Consider the following 20,118-nt stretch of genomic DNA (forward strand, 5'->3'; position numbering starts at 1 on the left):
ATCCAACCCCTGGCGGATAAAGCCTTCATGCACGCCCAGCCCACAAAATCCACAAACCCCACCCTGACCTTGGCTGCAGATTGTGCAACAGGGGAAAAACCTTCCTGAGGAAATACAAATATAGCTTCCTGCTTCTGTCCGCTCACTCTCACTTCTGTTTTTCTCTCAGCTAAATGCAAAGGGGTTCGTAGCTGCAGAGTCCCTGGGCAGAAGAAGGATATGAGGGGGTTCAGGGCTGCAGCAAGGATGTACAAGGCGAGCGACCTCCTCCTGGCTTCTCTGCTGCTCTGTCTTCACTACTGGGCTCTCTCCGGGGCCACAGGACCTGGCTTTGTGGGCAGAATCACGGACAAAGGCCTGGACTATGGTGGGTGCCTCTCCCCCCCCCAACCCTAACCCCCCCACAGCCTGCAGTGTCATGTCATGGTTGAAGAGCCAGGCTATGGCCTGGAGGTCTGGAGTCTCTCAGCCTAACCTGCCTCGCAGGGTTGTTGTTGAGGATAAAACGGGGAGGGGGAGGAGGAGGAGGCCCTTCTGCTGCATTCTGAGTGCCTGGAAGGAAAAAAGTGGGATCGAAACGTAATCAATAAAATAAATAGTGTGTACACTTCTAGTCGCCTCGCCTCTAGTCGCCTCGTGTCAAAATGGATATTGTAGACCATATTGTGCTATGGTCCATGGGGTCACGAAGAGTCGGACACGACTAAACGACTAAACAACAACAAGACCAAGGGAAGGGAGGAAAGGCTGCAGCGCTTGGGACTTTTCTCTGAACTGAAGGCAAGCAAGAGTTGACTTGATAGAAGTTTATACAATGATGTCTGATACAGAGAAAGCGGATAGAGAAAGGATTCTCTCTCTGTGTGTCTCTCTCTCATAACTCTAGAACCCGTGGACATCCCATGGAGTTGAAATGTTGGAAGATTCGGGGCAGTCAAATGAAAGCACTTCCTTAGCTAATCTACGGAACTCCCTCCCACAGGAGGCAGTGATGGGCACCAACCTGTTGTTGTTGTTTAGTCGTTTAGTCGTGTCCGACTCTTCGTGACCCCATGGACCAGAGCACGCCAGGCACTCCTGTCATCCACTGCCTCCCGTAGCTGAAGAAGTGTGCATGCACACGAAAGCTCATACCAATGACAAACTTAGTTGGTCTCTAAGGTGCTACTGGAAGGAATTTTTTTTCCATTTTTTGTTTCGACTACGTCAGACCAACACGGCTACCTACCTGTAACTGCCTCCCGCAGTTTGGTCAGACTCATGTTAGTAGCGGGCACCAACCTAGACGGCTTTAAAAGAGGATTAGGCAAATTCACGCAGAAGAGGGCTATCGGGGGCTGCTGCCACGGCACCTCTATTGTTGTGAGCTGCGATCTAAAACATCAAGAAGGCACCAGGTTGGTGAAAGGTGGCAAGTTAGGTGGGTTTGAAATAATAAATCTGTTGTTTTCTCTATTTCGGGGAGCAGACCTACAGAAGGAGGAAGGGGCTGCCTTGCACCATCCTGATTCCTGCCTGTTCTGCTCTCCCAGCCGGCAAGAGGGGGTGGGCTGTCTGCCCGGGTCACTGCTTGTCCTGCAAGATATTTGCCTGCAGGAATGAGAGTTTTCTGCTTGCGGCGTGGGGCTCCATTTGACTGCTGGCTGAGTGGATACAGCTAGGGGGGGGGTCCAGGGTCCACCTTAGGCCTGCCACACTTTCTTTCTTGGGTCACTGCCCACCTGACTGCTTCGATCCGTGGAACTCATGCAGTTAAATGTGCCACATCACCCCCATTCCACATTTGTAAGCAGGCAATATTTCCGTGTGGCAGTACCTAGCCTTTGGAACTCCCTGCTTCTTGACGTCACTGTACTCTTTTACTATACTCTTTTGGTACTGTACTCTTTTATCACTCTATTTGGTGTGTGATAAAAATGTTTTGGTTTAGATAAGCCTGTCCAGGGATGTAGAATTTCTGATGTATGTTTTAATCTGTTTTTAGTTTACTGCTGATTTTCCTTTTCAAATGTTTGAAAGAGCTGTTCTCAGTAAAACCGGTGTTGTTTTATTGTCACTCGCTCCGAGATGTTTGGCTTTCTTACACTAAATAAAGCCATTGCTTTTGACTTTCTTTCTTTTTTCCTGAGTAGGGAGAGAGAGCACAAAAAGGCAAATTGGTTCCTTCAAGAAGGATGCAAACAGTCTGACGCCAACCTTTTCTCCCCTTTGCTTCAGCTCGCCAGGAGGGGGTGGCAGCCTTGCAGCAGAAACTGGCACAGCTGACTCTGCCCGACTTCTCTGGATCCTTCAGAGTTAAAGTTATTGGAAAAGTGGACTACAGACTCTACAGGTGAGGCCACCACAGAAGGGAAGAGACTACAAGAATAGGTTCTGGAGAACATGGTTTCTGCCCCAGGCCAGGTGCAGTTGTGGTGTCTTGTGGAGACAACTCAAATGAAGTTGGGAGGGATAAAATTTCTTTTTGGGGGGCAGGTAGAGACTTGAAGAAGTAGATTAATAATTTTAGAATGAGCAGGGGAGCTTAGTCCTTGCCACTCCACAAAGCTCAGGGCCCACCACAGCTTCTCCTGCACAGCCTCATTTAACAGCACATCACCCAGCTACATAGGTGCCAACTCCCTGGGGTCCTGGGTGCCCATGAAGGGACCGGGCACCCACAAATTTTGGTGCCAGGGTCATGCATGTTGCATGGCACCCATTCCCCTGCGCCCCCATGGTTGCGGGGCCAAGCTGGCCGTCCTGCTCAACCAGGGCCAAACTCATATTGTGTGACTCACAGGCCTGGACGTTCTGGAAGCCTCTTTGCTTTGGAGAAAGGGTCATTTTGGTGCTCACATTAAGATCTAGGGTTCCAAAGCAAAGGCCACTGAATCACAGTACTGTGGAGTTGGAGGGAACCCCAAGGGTCATCTAGGCCAACCCCCTGCAAGGTAGGAATCTCAACTAAAGCATCCATGACAGGTGGTCATCCAACCTCCAAGGAAGGAGAGTCTACAACAGGGGTCAGCAACCTTTTCCAGCTGTGGACCAGTCCACCGTCCCTCAGACCATGTGGTGGGCTGGACTATATTTGGGGTGTGTGTGTGTGAACAAATTCCTATGCACCACAAATAACCCAGAGATGCATTTTAAATAAAAGCACACATTCTACTCACGTAAAAACACGCTGATTCCCGGACCGTCCACAGGCTGGATTGAGAAGGCTACCCCTGGTCTACAACTTCCTGAGGGAGATCATTCCACTGTCCAACTGCTCTTACTGCCAGAAAGCTTTTCCGAATGTATAGTCAGAATCTCCTTTCTGGTAACTTGAAGACCTTGGTTCGGGTCCTACCCTCCAGAGCAGGAGAAAACCAGCTTGCTCCATTCTCGGTAGTGGCACCCACCCTGTGGAATGCCCTCCCACCAGAGGTCAAAGAGAACAACAATTACCAGACCTTTAGAAGGCATCTCAAGGCAGCCCTGTTTAGGGAAGCTTTTAATGTTTGATGGATTTCTGTATTTTAATGTTTTGTTGGAAGCCGCCCAGAGTGGCTGGGGGAACCTGGCCAGATGGGCGGGGTATAAATAAATTATTATTATTATTATTATTATTATTATTATTATTATTATTATTATTATTATTATTATTATCTTCCATGGGACAGCCCTTCAGATATTTAAAGATATCTCCTCTCAGTATCCTCTTTTCCAGGCTAAATATATCCAACTCCCTCAACCATTCCTCATAAGGCTTGGTTTCCAGACCCTTGATTTTATGATTAGTATTTATTAAATTTGTATACTAAACTTCATCCATAGCTCTCAGGGAAGTTCACAACATAAAAATATAAGAACCCCCCCCCCAATATAGAATAAAAACAAGAACAAAAGCAAACTCTCCCCCATCTGCCACCCCCATCTTGGTTGCCCTCCTCTGCCCACCTTCCAGCTTATCAACATTTTGGGGCCCAGAACTGGACACAGTATTCCAGGTGTGGTCTGATCAGGGCAGAATAGAGAGGGACTATGACTTCCCTTGATCTGGACACTAGGCTTCTGTTGACGCAGCCTAGAATTGCATTCACATTTTTTGCTACTGCATCACACTGTTGACTCATGTGAAACTTGTGGTCTACTAAGAGCCCTAGATCCTTTTCACATTTACTGCTGTCAAGAGCAAGCCCCTTGTTCAAATCATGAGAATCCCCCCTCTCCATCGCATTGATGATTTCCCCAAACCAATGACCTCCTCCTTCCCTTTTCTCCTGCAGCTTGAACGTTCGCAGTTTCCAGTTGCCAAGCTCCGCTATAGCACCGGTCCCGGGGATGGGCCTCAAGGTCTCCATCACCAATGCCTTTGCTGAATTGACGGGCGAGTGGTCGGTGAAGAAGCGCTGGTTGTGAGTCCATCGCTGCCTCTTACCTTTGTGAATCGCAGGGGTCGCTTAGAGGCAGTGGGGAGGAATCCGATTCAGTTCACATTGGAAGGCAAATTCACCAAATCTTGCTTTCTGAAACCCCCCCCCCCTCCCCAGGTTGGGATTCTTTAAGTAGTTCTCTGGGTCCCAGGGCACATCATCACCCCCGATCCTTAATCTAAATATATAGAAATGTTCACGATGCGTGCGCAGGGGCCAATGCATGGAGATTCAGGGGGGAAGGGGACAACAGAGGGCTCAGTCAAAAGTAAATACTGGGAAATGGAACCCACAAACTGACAGCTCCTTCTCCAAGGATGGGGGCCAATGTAGGAAGATACCAGGGGTAGGGGCCAACACTCCCCAGGAACAACAGAGGGTTCAGACAAAAGTGCATGCTGGGAAATAGAACCCAGAACCTAACAGTTCCTTTTCGAGGGTGGGGGCCAAGGTATGGAGGTACAGGGAGGAGAGGCCAACACTCCCCAGGGACAACAGAGGGAAGGGTATCCTACGGAAACACAGGGATGAGCCGGGGTGGAGGGGCAGGATATGTCATGGATAGTGACAGGGGGAGGGGATCACAGGAAAGAACCACAGCAAAGCTGGGTCAGCTAGTTTTAAATAAAAGCACATATTCTACTCATGTAAATTCTCCCTTTCCTAAATTGGTTCTCCTGCTCCTCATTTAATCCCTACAAGGTAGGCGAGACTGAGAGAAACTGACTGGGCAGCTCAAGGTCACGGAGTGAGGATTTGAACCCTGGTCTCCTGGGTTCAAATACTCTAACCACTGCACCAACCTGGTTCTCCGTGACATTGGTTTTACCTCCTGCCCCCCCCCCCCACGGACAGCCAAGCACCTTTTTCAAAAAATAGAAAGGGCAGGGTTTGTTGTTGTTCCTGTCGCTGCTGCAAATTCTTTCTTCTGTTGCCTTCCCAAATAGCAAGGACCACGGCTCATTTGACCTGAAGGTTGAGGGCCTCTCCATCTCTGTAGGTTTGAAGCTGGGGGCAGATGCTGCTGGGAGGCCGACGGCGAGCACAGCAGATTGCGCCGCTCAAATCTCCGACGTCAAAGTGCACTTTTCAGGCAGGTTGAGGTAGGTGGTTGTCCGTTGTCCTGCAGCTTGACCTGGAAGGCTGCCCTGCTTGCTCTCGACACAAGCCTCCCCCCTTGCTACCTTCCCTCTGCCATAAGGCAGGATACGATGCCCAAACAAAGTGACCCTGTGCTCAGGGCGGGGGGGTCACCTTTTCCATTTGTCATTTTGAAAACTCGTTGCATTCATCCATCTCCGAAAAGGAACCAGCCCCTAACTTAACACCAGCATAGTGTCTGTCGTTGTATCGTGTGGCCTTTCATATCTGTTTAGCACCCCTGCAAACCCCACTGGCAAGATCGCTGCGCATTCAGCAGCCACAACCTTTGCAACCTCCAGTCAAGCATAGAATTGTAGAGCTGGAAGGGACCCCCAAAAGCCATCTAGTCCAGCCCCCTGCAGTGCAGGAAGCACTTCCTCCTCTCTTGCTTCTTCAGAACACCTAAAGCTGCTCTTAATTTCTGGAATCTTCAAGGGGGCAAGCAATGTAAGCACTTTAGGAAATAAAAGCATTTTGCCTAATTGACATTGATCCTCACATTCCTCTCTCCCCATCGCAGCTGGCTGTACAACCTCTTCCACAAGAACATCGAGTCGTCGTTCAGAAATACCATGGAAGGCAAGGTAAAGCCTTCACAGGATTTCCAAGGGCTCTTTCCCAGTTCCTTTCTCACTTTCCGCAGTTTCTCGAATGAGGGGGACCCCTGCATGGGTGAGCCTTTAAGCCCTGCCTTCCGGCCCAGAAGTAGCTCCCTCTAAAAAGCCCGGTTTTGCAGGAGCTGGCTGCTGCTGCTGCTCTGCAAAAGGGAATGGCACTCTGCACATGCCCAGAAGCAGGAGTTCACCCGGCAGTGCTCAGATTGGCGTCCTAGAAGCAAGCTAGCTTTTGGAAGTACATTGCTGCTGTTAGGATACACATGGTGCTTCTCCTGCTATTGGGCCCTCAGTCCATGTTCTGGCTTGCTCCTAGCCCGGTTCTCTAGCCCTCCTCTTGTTTCTGACTCAACGGCTTGCATGTGCACTGGGGATGGTGGAGTGGGGGGGGGGAGGCAAATACTTGGAAGGAAAGGCTGAGCGTGCAGAATCCACTGCTCAAGCTCCAAAGCACACCCCGTGTTCACTGCAAAATCCACACGTCGCATTGCAAACCTGTGGCACTCACTTGGACTTGAAGGAACCGCTTCCCTCTTAAGGAAGGTTTTGCTTGCTTCTGAATTCAGTAGCCCCACAAACAGACCCAGGACTTCAGCATTCAAATGCGCTTTGAGCTGAAAAGACGTGGTGTTTTTTTGTGCCTTGGGTGTTAGGAATTAGCTTCCTTCGATTTCACAGGCCTTTGCGAGCTTAATTTAGCCAAGCGTGCCCTTGGAAACAACGGGCTCTCCTATTCTCCACAAAAGTGGGCAGGAGGGGAGCCCTGCGCCAAGCCTTGTAGGCAAGGCACTTTCAGTAATTGCTACATGGCCGTCTGGCACCAACTGCTGTGGCCAGGGGTGGAGAAAGGAACGACCGAGTCTCCCTGCAGGGAGGACCCTGGAAAGTCCAGCCCAGGGATCAGCAAACTTTTTCAGCAGGGGGCCGGTCCACTGTCCCTCTTGTGGGGGGGCGGACTATATTTTGGGGGGTGGGGGTGGGGGAATGAACGAATTCCTATGCCCCGCAAAGAACCCAGAGATGCATTTTAAATAAAAGGACACATTCTACTCATGTAAAAATATGCTGATTCCCGGACCGTCCGAGGGCTGGTTTTAGGAGGTGATTGGGCTGGATCCGGCCCCCGGGCCTTAGTTTGGGGACCCCTGGTCCAGCCCCATCATAGACACCTGATTTTAGTTTAGAGTCCTGCATTGCAGAGGGTTGGACTAGATGACTCTTGGGATCCCTTCCAGCTCTACAATTCTATGGTTTTGTGTCTAAGGCCTATGGAGCAGAGCCTTTGTGGAATCATAGAATGGTAGAGCTGGTAGCGAATAGAGAAGTGTTTTTTCTTCTTCTTCTCATGGGAACATAAGCAGAGCCTTCTGTATCCATCCCAAAAGGCCCAGCAGCAATTGTTGAGTTGGAAGGGATTCCTCAAAGGTCCTCAAGCCCAACTCTCTGCAGTGCAAAAGACCACCCTACCCATAATATGCCTCTGGTGTGCACTGTCCAAAACTGCATTGATAAACCGCTGGGCCAGATGTGGGTAAACAATGGAAGGGTGAGACTGGGAACCACGTGCCCACAAGTGAGGCTCAATGGAGATCACCCTTCACAGTTGTTTGTGCCCCCCATCTAGCACCAGTGCTCCAAGATAGACCACACCTGGGAATGGAGGTTCTCCTAGTTTCAGAGCCAAGCAATGAGCCTATGGATACATGGCGCTCCTGCCAAGGAGTAAGTCAGGCATCCCCAAACTGCGGCCCTCCAGATGTTTTGGCCTACAATTCCCATGATCCCTAGCTAATAGGACCAGTGGTCAGGGATGATGGGAATTGTAGTCCAAAACATCTGGAGGGCCGAAGTTTGGGGATGCCTGGAGTAAGTCGTCCTTAGGGCCTTTCTTCTCTTCCCCCCAGGTCTGTGACGAAGTGAGAAGCTCCATTGGCTCCAAACTGCAGCCTTTCCTGCAGACTCTGCCAGGTAAGAGCAATGATGGCGGAAGCTGGGGACAAGCTGGACCCCATTGGGGGTGGAGGGGGGGAGCTCCTTCTAAGCAATGCCTGCTTTATTCCTGTATTGCACGGGGTCCGACTAGATTCCCCTCGTGGCCCCTTCCAACTCTACTATTTTATGATTCTATGAAGGGAGACCCCGACTTTCTGTGATTCTGTGCTTGCCGCCAGTGTCTCTGGCCTTAAATAGAACCCACAATCTGGAGGATTTGGGAGACCAAAATGCTCCCAGCTAATATTTGGTTAATATTCATTCTGTAACACAAGTTGTCAGCAGGGCGATGGGAGATTTCTTTCTGAGCCAAACATTAGGAAGAACTTCCTGGCAGTAAGAGCTGTTCGGCAGTGGAATTTGCTACCAAGGAGTGTGGTGGAGTCTCCTTCTTTGGAGGTCTTTAAGCAGAGGCTTGACAGGCATATGATTCTATGATTCTAGAGGAGAGAGGAGGATGAAGACTTACATAAACCTCACGTGTGATCTTTTATATGTACAGATGCAGATTACATTTTTTTAGAGATAACTACTCTAAATGTAAATAGAAATACAATCCAGCTCATTCTAGTAGGGAAGCCTGCGACCAGCTGATCTGCAGGTCTGTTCAGTCTGCTGTCTACGGTGCTTCAGGGCCCCTGCATACCTTGGCATAATGTGGGCTTCTTCGTTTCATAAAATTCATACACTGTTTGATTGCCAAAAAGCAAACAAACCTCAAAGCAATTTGCAATTTTTTTTTAAAAAAAATAGCAATAATTTAAAATGGTTAAAAGTTAAAAATAGCAATAGACTCAAACCAGTTTAAAACTCACATCAACTTTCTAAACATCTGGGTAGGCTTGTCTAAAGAAATGTGTTTTTAGGAGGTGCCAAAAAGAGTACAGTCATACCTTGGTTTAAGTACGCTTCGGTTTGAGTATTTTCAGTTTAAGTACTCCGTGGACCCGTCTGGAACGGATTAATCCACTTTCCATTACTTTCAATGGGAAAGTTCGCTTCAGGTTAAGTACAGACTTCCGGAACCAATTGTGTACTTAAACCGAGGTACCACTGTAGAGGCCCCTGCCTGACGTCAAGAGGCAGGGAGTTCTGCATCCTTTAGACAAATTCCTGCAGGAGGAGAGGGCAGCCATGCTTCTGAAAAGCAGTTGCAAGAGGGGGGGGTGGAGGTGTATGAGTGCTCTGATGCTCACTTTCTGCTTGCTGGTTTCCTGTGGAGGAATCTAGTGGGTCCCTCTGAGAACAGGATGCTGGATTAGATGGGCCCTTGGCCTGATTGTCCCGATCCACCAGCCCAAAGGTGGGCTCATGGGAATGGTTTGATGAAGGTAAACCCAAGAAGGATTTCAAAAACACCGGAGTGATCAGTTCTAGTGATTTATTACATACGAAAAAAGTAAGTCAGCCTGCCGGGCCTTGCTGCCATTACGGACATGGGACAGACCCCGCAGCAGTGAGAGGTCGCCATGACTTGTCCGCACCCAAGCAAACATTTAGGCATCCTTTATGCACAAAGCAGCAGACCCCAGTTTGCCCAGAACCTCCCATCACATCTGGCTGGTGTCCCCTCTCTGGGCCCAGAGCCCAGCATCCCAAGGTCCACAGATAAGCACAGCATCAAAGCAAACCCATTAGCATATATCAAAGCAAGGAAACATATCTGAGCTCATCCTCACAACAACTACCAATTCTTTTTTGGGTTACCTTGACTACTTTGCTTCAACACACCGATCCAGCAGGGTTCTGCTTATGAGTATTATAGAAATTGGCACTAAAACGCTGGTGGGTTTTTTTCTTTCTGGGGCTACAACAAACAAAACCAAAACCATAATCTGATGTGCAAACGCAGAGAACTGGATTCAAGATTGAGAAAATGAGAGACTGAAATGGACGCCTTTGTCCGACGCTGCTTTGTCCTCATCTCGCCCCAGCTCCTCCATTTGTCCTGTTTTTTTTCCCTAGTCACAGCTAGAATTGACAAGGTGTCTGGGATCGATTACTCTCTGGTTGCTCCTCCTGTGGCTTCACAGAATTCCCTAGACTTGGACCTGAAGGTAGGGAAAAGGAGGGAGGGAGGGAGGGATCCAGGAGGGGAAGGTTTATGGATCACGGCCAGCTTTCCCTCCCAGAGGCCTCCTATGCTGTGGGCAGCTTCCTGGTGGCAAGATGCTTGCTTGTTGCTTGCCTTCCTCTCTTCCTAAAACACTTACCTGTGATTCCTGCATTGCAGGGGGTTGGACCAGGTGAAGCAGGAGGTTCCTTCCAACCCTACAGAAGGAGAATTCTGACTGTCCTATGAATGACTTCCCATTTTTTTGCATTTCTTCTCCCATCAGGGTGAATTCTTCTCCCTCGCCCATCGCTCCGCTCCTCCCTTCACACCACCAGCCCTCGCTTTCCCGGTGGATCACGACCGCATGCTTTATTTCGGGATCTCCACTTACTTCTTCAACACCGCAGGCCTTGTATACTACGGAGCAGGGGAGATGAACTTCTTCATCACGGACGACATGGTAAGGAGGGCTGGGGGAGCCCAAGTCTGCAGAGCTGGCTTTGCCAGGGGGTGGATCACGATGCAATCCTCTACAGCGGCTCTTGATAGTGAGATCAGGATGAGGAACTAGATGGGCCATTGGCTCGATGCAGCAGGCTTTTCTCATCTCCTTAATGCTGCCAACATGTTTTTCTACCAATAAGACAATAGGAGCCTGCCGATGGCCCACAATGGAAGCCTGAATTTGATAGGAGGTTCTGGGCTGAGTTTTCAGCTAAAAGCCAGCAGGAGAGCAAGAGGAAGGTTTAGAGGGGCTGTTCTTTTCCATGTCATAGTATATTGTCCTCTCTCTCCATCCCCAACTTGCCTCATCTCCCCTGCTGCAGGTTCCGAAGGAGTTTAAAATCCGCCTCAACACCACATCCTTTAAGGCCTTTGTTCCACAGGTGAGCGGCTGGGGCATCTGTTTGGTTATGGGAGAAGATGGGCCCGCTTGGGCCTGATCCAGCAGCCAGGCTCTACTGAGATGCTCATGCTGCCTTTGCTCTCCACACCCAGTTGGAAAAGCTGTACCCCAACATGCTCATGAAGCTCCAAGTCTCACCTTCTTCTGCCCCATCTCTGAGCATCACACCTGACGCCATTTCGCTGTCCCCGGTGGCCGACATCACAGCATTTGCCATTCTCCCCAACGCTTCCTTGGCCTCGCTCTTTGTGATTGGTGCGGTAAGTTCAGGACACACCTTGAGTCTTGGTGCTGCCCATGATCAGGAGGGTGGGCATTTCGTGCCCCTTCCAGTCTGCCCATTGCCCTAAGCCTCCTCTTCCAGCTTCATCAAAGTTTTTGTCGATTGTGGGTGCTCATTTCTGCCTCTTCCCTTCCTTATTCCCAGATATTTTTCTTTCTGAATGTTATATATTCCCCTCAGTTTTGCAAACAGATGTGTTTTCTCAAAGAGATCCTCCTCCTCCTCCTCCTCCTCCTCCTCCTCCTCCTCCTCCTCCTCCTCCTCCTCCTCCTCCTCCTCCTCCTCCTCCTCCTTCTTCTTCTTCTTCTTCTTCTTCTTCCTTTTCTTCTCCTCCTCCCCTTCCTTCCTTCCTTTCTTCCCTTCTCTCTCCCTCTCTCTCTCTCTTGCAAATTTCCCCAATGATTAAAAGAATTCCAGATCTTCATATGTATAGATTTCACATGATGTGAACTTTTTTTAATCTGTTTGCAAAGCACGCTCAACCTGCTTCTCTTTGATTTCAGTCAACCACCATTTCAGCCAAAGTTACTGTTAACTCCACCAAGATCTTTGGGTCCCTGAAGCTTGGCAAGTAAGAAATAACAAAGCAATTCTCTACATTTGTGCTTTACCATTTTAATACCCCCCCCAAAAAAAGTTTTTTGCTTGATTAGAAGCTACCACAAAAGGTCCTAGAACAGATAATTCAGCAGTCAGACTGTGAGCACTTGGAAAGGGATGCTGTGATTACTAAGACCCAGGATGGTATTCTTAAACACAAGTCATGCCAGATGAATCTCATTTCCCCTTTTGATAGAGTTACAAGCTTGATGGATCAGGGGAATGCTGTGGACATAGCATATCTTTGTTTAAGTAAGGGGGCTGGACTAGATGACCCTGGGATCCCTTCCAACTCTATGATTCTATAATTCAAATATCATTGTTTGGCTATTATCCAGGAAAAACAACAACTTTATTTCATAGAATCATAGAATTTCAGAGTTGCAAGGGACCCTGAGGGTCATCTAGCCCAACCCCCTGCAATGCATATTTATTTATTTCATAAAATTTATATGAATACCACTTGATTGTGCGGGAGGGGAACCCTCAAAGCAGTTTACAGAGAAGTTAAAACAATAAAAATATTTTTTTAAAAAACCCAACACTTAAAACATACAGAAAGTTAAAACCACGGTGTAGATTTAAACCTGTACAAACTTTCTAAGCCCCTTGGAAGGCTTGTCTACAGAAGAATGTTTTTAGCAGGCATTTCAAGAGGCAGGGAGTTCCCCTGCACGAAGGGAGCCCCAAAGGGCAGGCAGAAAGATGAGTGCAGAAAAGAATTCTCAGCCATGACCAGTGGCTTGGTTCCACTGACTTACCGTAGCTCAGCAAGTCAATAAGGTACAATATATTGTCCTCATAAGGCATAAACCCGCCATTGCTCTCTTTCCCCCCTGTATCCTCTTTTAGGTTGCAGCTGTCTTTGAAGCACTCGGACGTTGGGCCTTTCTCAGTAAGATCTTTTTCCTTCCCTAAATTGCTTGATCCCGTGACCTTAAGTGACCCCCAAGGATTCCATGGTCACGGCTAGAGGTTCAAGCTCTCAACCTGCACACTCCGTGGGCCAGAGGCTCCCTTGCCTTTTTCTCAGAGCCCGTTGTTGCCAATACTTGCCTCTCTGAAATATTTGGTGCCACTCTCAGTGGGCAAACCCATCAATCTCGGCTTCTCACTCTTGCAGTCTTAAGTTTAGATCCCCCCCTTTTACACATCAGTTTTTGGCGTTGATTTTATTCGTCCTCGTGAAGATTTACCAACTTCTCATTGCATGTAACTCCTAATATACATATGATTGGCATTCAATTTTCTCAAACGTAATGCATTTTTTTCTATTTTATTTTTACTCAAGTACACACAAACCTCTGAGCATGTGGTTTCTTTGTAGACGTTACTTGCCTGGAGAACACCGCTGCAAAATTTGGAATAGTCCGAATGTTGAAGGCCAGCTGAGCTTCGGTTTGTTTATTATTTCAGGAGGGGTGAATAGGGTTGGCACTAAAATGTGAACCGACCCAAATTTCAGCCCCATCCCGAGGTGTCACCTGCTTTGTCATTCTCTTGGTGGTTCTGCCAAGTGTGCAGCAGCTGTGAAAAAGGCAGATTCCATGCTAGAGATCATTAGGAAAGAGATTGAAGATAAGACTGCCAATAGCATAATGCCGTTTTTGCAAATCTATGGTGCAACCCTATTTCGAGTCCTGCATACACTTCTGGTCGCCTCACCTCACAAAGTTGCTTTGGGTTGCCCTGGCCAAGATAAAACTACTAGCAAACCGAATAAATGGGAAAGATTCAGAAAAGGGTCATCAGAATGATCGAGGGGAACCCCCTGGGGGGGAGGCATGCAAGCGTCGAGGTCTTTCTAGTTTAGAGAAAAGACAAGAAAGAGTTGACATGATAGACGTTTATAAAATTATGCCCTGCATGGAGAAAATGAACAGAGAAAAGGTTCTACCTCTTCCTCATGACACTAGAACTTGTGGGTATTCAATGAAGCTGGTTGTTTGAAGGTTCAAGACAGATCATAGAATCATAGAATTGTAGAGTTGGAAGGGACCCTGAGGATCATCTAGCCCAACCTCCTGAAATGCAAGAATCTTTTGCCCAACGTGGGACTCAAACCCACAACCCTGAGATTCATGGAAACATCAACAACAACCTGCCCATCTGGCTGGGTTTCACCAGCTGCTCTGGGCGGCTCCCAACAGAGTATTAAAAACATGCTAGAACATCAAACATTAAAAACTTCCCCAAACAGGGTTGCCTTCAGATGTCTTCTAAAAGTCAGATAGTTGTTTAGTTCCTTGGCATCTGCTGGGAGGGTGTTCCACAGGGCGGGCGCCACCACCAAGAAGGCCCTCTTCCTGGTTCCTTGTAACCTCACTTCTCCCAGTGAGGGAACCGCCAGAAGGCCCTCGGAGCTGAACCTCAGTGTCTGGGCGGAACGATGGGGGTGGAGACGCTCCTTCAGGTCTACTGGGCAGAGGAGGAGAGGGCTATTAATGGCCACTAGGGATGAAGGCTCTCCTCTGCTTCCACAGTTGGAAGTCTTAATGCTTCTGAATACAAGTTGCTGGAAACCAAAGAAAGGGAGAGAGGTCTTGTGCTCGAGGACCTCTGGTTGGCCATGGAGAGAACTGGACCAGATGAACCACGGGCTTAATGTTCTTTCCAATTGACTGGGAGTTTGATTCACACACCCCTTTAAGTACAGGCCAAGGCAGATGTAAGACATCCAGGATGAAGCCAGAATCAGGGAGGGGAATTAGAGGAGTCCTTGACCCTCCTCCCCACTGCCCCGTGCAGCAATAAAACTGCTAGTGCATTTGTAAAGCTAAGCATGGTCCAGTGTGGTTTCAAATTGGATGAATGACTGTGAGTTGAGATTCCTGCATTGCAGGGGTTGGACTAGATGACCCTTGGGGGGACCACCCAACATTACAATTCTGTGATTCTACGAGCCCTTTCATCTTGATTTCCCATTTATGGTCTCTGTCTCTCTCTTTCCAGGTACAATTAATGCAACGATTAATGGAATTAATTGCTTCAAGCACCCTCGTGCCTGCAGTGAACGGTAAATATTAGTCTAATTGTTGCACCACGTGCTTCATTATAGGCTTGTTCCTCATTCCCCATCCCAACAGAACCAGGCCTCTGACATGGACTCCCAGGATATAGCAAAGGCCCCTCTGGTTGCATCTCCAAGGAGGAGAGCAGACTTGCAGGTGGTTCCCGGGAGGGCATCTGTCTGTGTCGTTTTGAGAAAATGCTAGGCCTGCAACCCCATGGAAAGAGCTACTTTCAGTTACTAAGGGAGGAATGACTAGCATCCCAAGTACAACATTGGGGAACTCACAGAGCACTTCAGAGTGAGGGGACAACCAGGAGCAGTGGGGGAAACTGCAGTGCAATAATAATAATAATAATAATAATAATAATAATAATAATAATAATAATAATATATCATTTATACCCCGCCCATCTGGCTGGGTTTTCCCAGACACTCTGGGCGGCTTTCAACAGAAGAATAAAACAATCTATTTAACATTAAAAGCCTCCCTAAACAGGGCTGCCTTCAGATGTCTTCTAAGAATCTGGTACCTGTTTTTCTCTTTGACATCTGATGGGAGGGCGTTCCACAGGGCGGGTGCCACCACCGAGAAGGCCCTCTGCCTGGTTCCCTGCAACTTGGCTTCTCGCAACGAGGGAACCGCCAGAAGGCCCTCGGCTCTGGACCTCAGTGTCCGGGCAGAACGATGGGGGTGGAGACGCTCCTTTAGGTATACTGGACCGAGGCCGTTTAGGGCTTTAAAGGTCAGCACCAACACTTTGAACTGTGCTCGGAAACGTACTGGGAGCCAATGTAGATCTTTCAAGACCGGTGTTATGTGGTCTCGGCGGCTGCTCCCAATCACCAGTCTAGCTGCCGCATTCTGGATTAATTGCAGTTTCCGGGTCACCTTCACAGGTAGCCCCACGTAGAGCGCATTGCAGTAGTCCAAGCGGGAGATAACTAGAGCATGCACCACTCCCCCCTCCCCCTCCCTCCTCTCATGACTTCCCTCAACTTCTTCTTCTGGTTCTTTAAATATTTGCTTCTCCTGCCCATCTTATTCTACCTTAATTTTGTAATCTTTTAATTAAAAATTGTTGTATTCTTGTTTTGTTTTTTTTGTACCATTTTTTTCCAAATTGCATCTTTCCCTTTATTCATTCCCCATTGTTACATCTTAACTTTTAGGCTTGTTTTTTTAATTGTAAATGTTTAATCAAACACTACCAGTGAGTCAACTTCTTTACAATGTTTTTGTAAGTACAACATAAATTTTATCTTCCAGCACGACTGGCCGAGGGCTTCCCCCTCCCTCTCCCGGATCACGTGGCGCTCTCCAGCGCTATGCTGCAGCTCCACCAGGTGGGTGACGACGCATTAGCCCTGTTGCCAAAGAAGCTCTGGGTGCTCAGGGAAGCTCCCTGCATTTTTGAGGCTAAAATGAATTGTGGGGAAAGCTCCCTGAGGGAGCAGGTGAAGCCCACATTGAGGTGGCCCTCACTTGGCCCAACAGGCATCCCATAATACCCCTTCCGCATTTGCAAGAATTCAATGATTTTACTTTGGAATTCCCTGCCTCTTGACACCAGGCAGGCTCCATTACTTTACTCTTTCTTGCACCTGCTTAAAACATTCTTGCTTAGACAAGGCTACCCAGATGTTTAGAAGTCTGAGGTGAGTTCATAACTGGTTTTAGTCTATTGTTCTTTAAAGAGACTTTAAACTAAAGATAAATGCATTCTCCCACATTCCAAACCTCCCACAAACTCCCACAAAACTCCCATTAAACTACCCGAGAATTAACAGCAAACTAGCATTACAACTAAGCAATCATACTAAGATTCAACTAAGGAATCTCTTAAACTGAGAACAACTGAGAGAGTATACCACCACCCTCTGTATATACATAAGGGTCTGACTCTTCTGTTTCAAGTGTATCTGAAGAAGTGTGCATGCACACGAAAGCTCATACCAAAAAAAACACTTAGTTGGTCTTTAAGGTGCTACTGAAGGTTTTTTTTTATTTCGCTTTGAAAGTTGTTGTTTTACACTCAAGCAGTGTAATTTTTTTTAGGAAACATTAAATAAACAGCCCTGTTTGCAGAGCCCATGTCCCAGGAGGTAGGCCTCATGCACCGTTTGTGTGTTTGGGTGTCAGGATTTTGTCATCCTGCTGTCGGCCAGAGGAAGACTCAGCTGCAAGGGCCATAGCTCAGGGGCAGGGTGTCTGTCTTGCAAGCGGAAGGTTGCAGGTTCGATCCTCACTGGCATCTCCAGGCAGGGCTGGGAGAGACTCCTGCCTGCCTGAAATCATGGAGAGCCGTTGCTGCCAGTCAGTGCAGACACTGCTAAGCTAGAGGCAAGCATGCCAACTCTAGGGGGCAGAGCTGTCTTCCGACCCCTCACTATTTGTTTGAAAGGCTTCCAGCCCTCCCAAAATGGAGGGGGCCCAGAGCAACTTCACAGGAGGCTTCACCGGCAGCCTGCTTGATGTCAGGAAAACATGTGTGACGTCACACAATGTGCACATGAAATCACACACGCTGCAGCCCCCGATCTTGGGGGCAATCCGGCGGCACTGGCTAGAGCAGTGATGGGCAACCTTTTGAGCTTGGTGTGTCAAAATTCACCAAAAAACCGAGCATAACTCAGGTGGTGTGTCACTTCGAGAAAAAAAACATAATTTCACGATATTTATAGTGTAAATAACAAAAATGTATAATTGCAATATATAACTATTTAATAAACCAAAAACTAATTATTTAACCAAACCAAACCAAAAACCCCTTATTTATCTCAAAGTGCCCAGAGTTGTTGAGCTTTATGGGGGGAGCTGCTGACCAAAGTTTGGGAGGTTTTTTTGGGGGGGGGTGCAAAAGTTGCTTTGCTTTTGGGGGGGGGTGCCCCAAAGCTGCTGCGCTTTTGGGGGGGGGAGAGAACAGAAATAAATGACGAATAATACCTTCGCTGGAACTAACACACAGCACCGACATAGTCTGCCAAAGCACCAAAAAAACCCTAGCACAGAACAGGTTAAAAAATGAACGCTGTTACACCCAATCATCGTCTGCCAAAGCACCAGAAAAACAGCACAGAAAGGGTTAAAAAACCAATCTCTGGCTACCAGCAACAACAAAAAAGGATCCGGTTTTTAACAGGGGAGACAAGCTGTAGCGTGAGGAGGAGCAGGAGAACAAATGGGGGGGGGGACAACAACAACAGCGTGAATGGGCCGATGGGGCGTGTGCCAGCAGTGAGGGCTCTGCGTGTCACGTCTGACACGTGTGTCATAGGTTCGCCATCACTGGGCTAGAGGGACCAAAGGCCTGACTCTGTATAAGGCAGCTTCCTCTGTTCCTAATTCTGCCTTCTGATCTCTCCCCAGGATTTCTTGCTCTTTGGCGCAGACGTTCGCTATGGTTAATGGAGATGCAGAAAGAGAAGAGGGGCGAGCCCAGACGCAACCCAGAATGTCGCCCTCTCTTCTGCGCCTGCTGCTTGGTCTTCCAGGCAGCAGGGTGGGGGCTGGGGGTTCTTCCCCGAAACGGGCCCCTCCCCTCCCTGTTTTTGGAATAATTTCCACACTGGTAAACCCTAATGACTGTTCAGATAAACAACAGTTCGACAGGTATTTATGTTGATTTCCACTGAGATGGGACTAAAGATGCGACTGAGATTAAATCTGGATTCAGCAATGGATTCAGAAATGCTCATGGTGGGCAATGGAGGTTGTTTTACACCAGTGAAGATCCCAGAGCCAGTAGGAGCATCAGAATGATAGCATCGGCAGAGATAAATTTTGATAAACTGGTAGCCTGAGAAGTAACATTGCCTCACCCCAGAAATCCGTGTCCAGAAACTGCCCTCCTCAGATAGGGCGCCGCTGAGAGTCCCATATGGCCCAGAGGCATGCTTTGCTTGCACTTGAAACTGGGCTTTTAGTGTTGCAGCCCCTGCCCTCTGGAACCATTATAAGGAGAGACTGGACAGGCGTCTACCATCTTGATGTTTGAGCACTTACTAAATACTTTTTTGTTTAAGGAGGCTTCCCCAATCCTTTTGTATAATCTTAACTGCGCAATTGTAGGTATGATCTAATTGGCTATTAGAGTTTACAGATTCTTTTCTTGGTTTACTTCATTTTCTCTTTTATTGTGCACAGCTTCAATAACTCTACGCCGTGAAGGGGCTTATAAATCTGTTGAATACAAATAAATAAGTATGCAGAGGAAGCAAAAGGCTTATTAATTCAGAAAGAGGACTTTATTGCAGCCAACCTTCATGAGGGGGAAATAGCAATGCTGACATTTTGGGTAGGAAGTCCTTGATGCATCACAAAGGAAGAAAGTGAGGGGGAGGCAAGATAGTCAGAGAAGCAGTATATTTTGCTGGACACGATCCACAGGATGTTGCTTGGAATACAGGAGGAAATGGGAGACATAAACCCATCAAAGCAACCCTGTGCTCAGTTCATCCATCAACAGAGGACATCAGAAGAAGGTCAGAAGAGACAGCTGGATTAAACCAATGGCCCATTTAGTCCAGCATCCTGCTCCCACAGTGGCCAAACCAGGGAGCAGGATTCGAGCACAAGACTCCTCTTCCCTCCTGCCGTTTCCAGTGACTGGAGGCAGAGCCTAGCCATCAGGGTGGGTCATAAAAAAACTTTTTTTGGAAAATGTTTCCTCCCTCGATCTTATATCAGGCGTATGGTATAAACATAGTCAAATTTGGGAATAATCGGTTAATATTTCGACCCTGCTCCTACAGATTGAAATTTTGCCTCACTACGAGTGATGAAAACATAGGAATTTGACTCATTTATTCTCAGTATGTTAAATTGTGAACTAATAAACGTAAATTTCAGGTTTTATGTAGAGCAATAATAGTTGCATACTATTATTTTCTGCAATATTTATTTATTTAAGATAAAACATGTTGATAATTTACATGAAAAACCAATGGTTTTGAACAAATTATATGCAACAATTAAGCAAACGGTGTACTAAACAAGTAAACAATAAACAATAAAACACCACTCATATTATGTGTTGCGTCAAAACATCACCTTATACTTAATTACTTAGGTATAGAAGTTTTTTATGACCCACCCTACTAGCCATCC

General features: G+C 47.7%; 1 protein-coding gene across 1 annotated transcript; it reads left to right on the forward strand.

Annotated features, from left to right (window-relative positions):
- The first annotated feature begins 99 nt into the window (after positions 1–99).
- Positions 100–20,035, forward strand: LOC118089326 (bactericidal permeability-increasing protein). The gene is made up of 15 exons (XM_035123894.3): positions 100–367; positions 2,218–2,332; positions 4,257–4,385; positions 5,351–5,506; positions 6,067–6,130; positions 8,065–8,128; positions 10,118–10,209; positions 10,492–10,668; positions 11,036–11,095; positions 11,208–11,375; positions 11,902–11,969; positions 12,851–12,893; positions 14,951–15,014; positions 16,279–16,355; positions 18,379–20,035. Exons 1-15 carry the CDS (start codon positions 220–222, stop codon positions 18,415–18,417), a joined length of 1,464 nt encoding a protein of 487 aa, XP_034979785.1. The 5' UTR covers positions 100–219; the 3' UTR covers positions 18,418–20,035.
- The last annotated feature ends 83 nt before the right edge of the window (positions 20,036–20,118 follow it).

The sequence above is a fragment of the Zootoca vivipara genome, chromosome 7 (genome assembly GCF_965207765.1).
Source record: "Zootoca vivipara chromosome 7, rZooViv2.hap1.1, whole genome shotgun sequence".
NCBI lineage: Eukaryota > Metazoa > Chordata > Lepidosauria > Squamata > Lacertidae > Zootoca > Zootoca vivipara.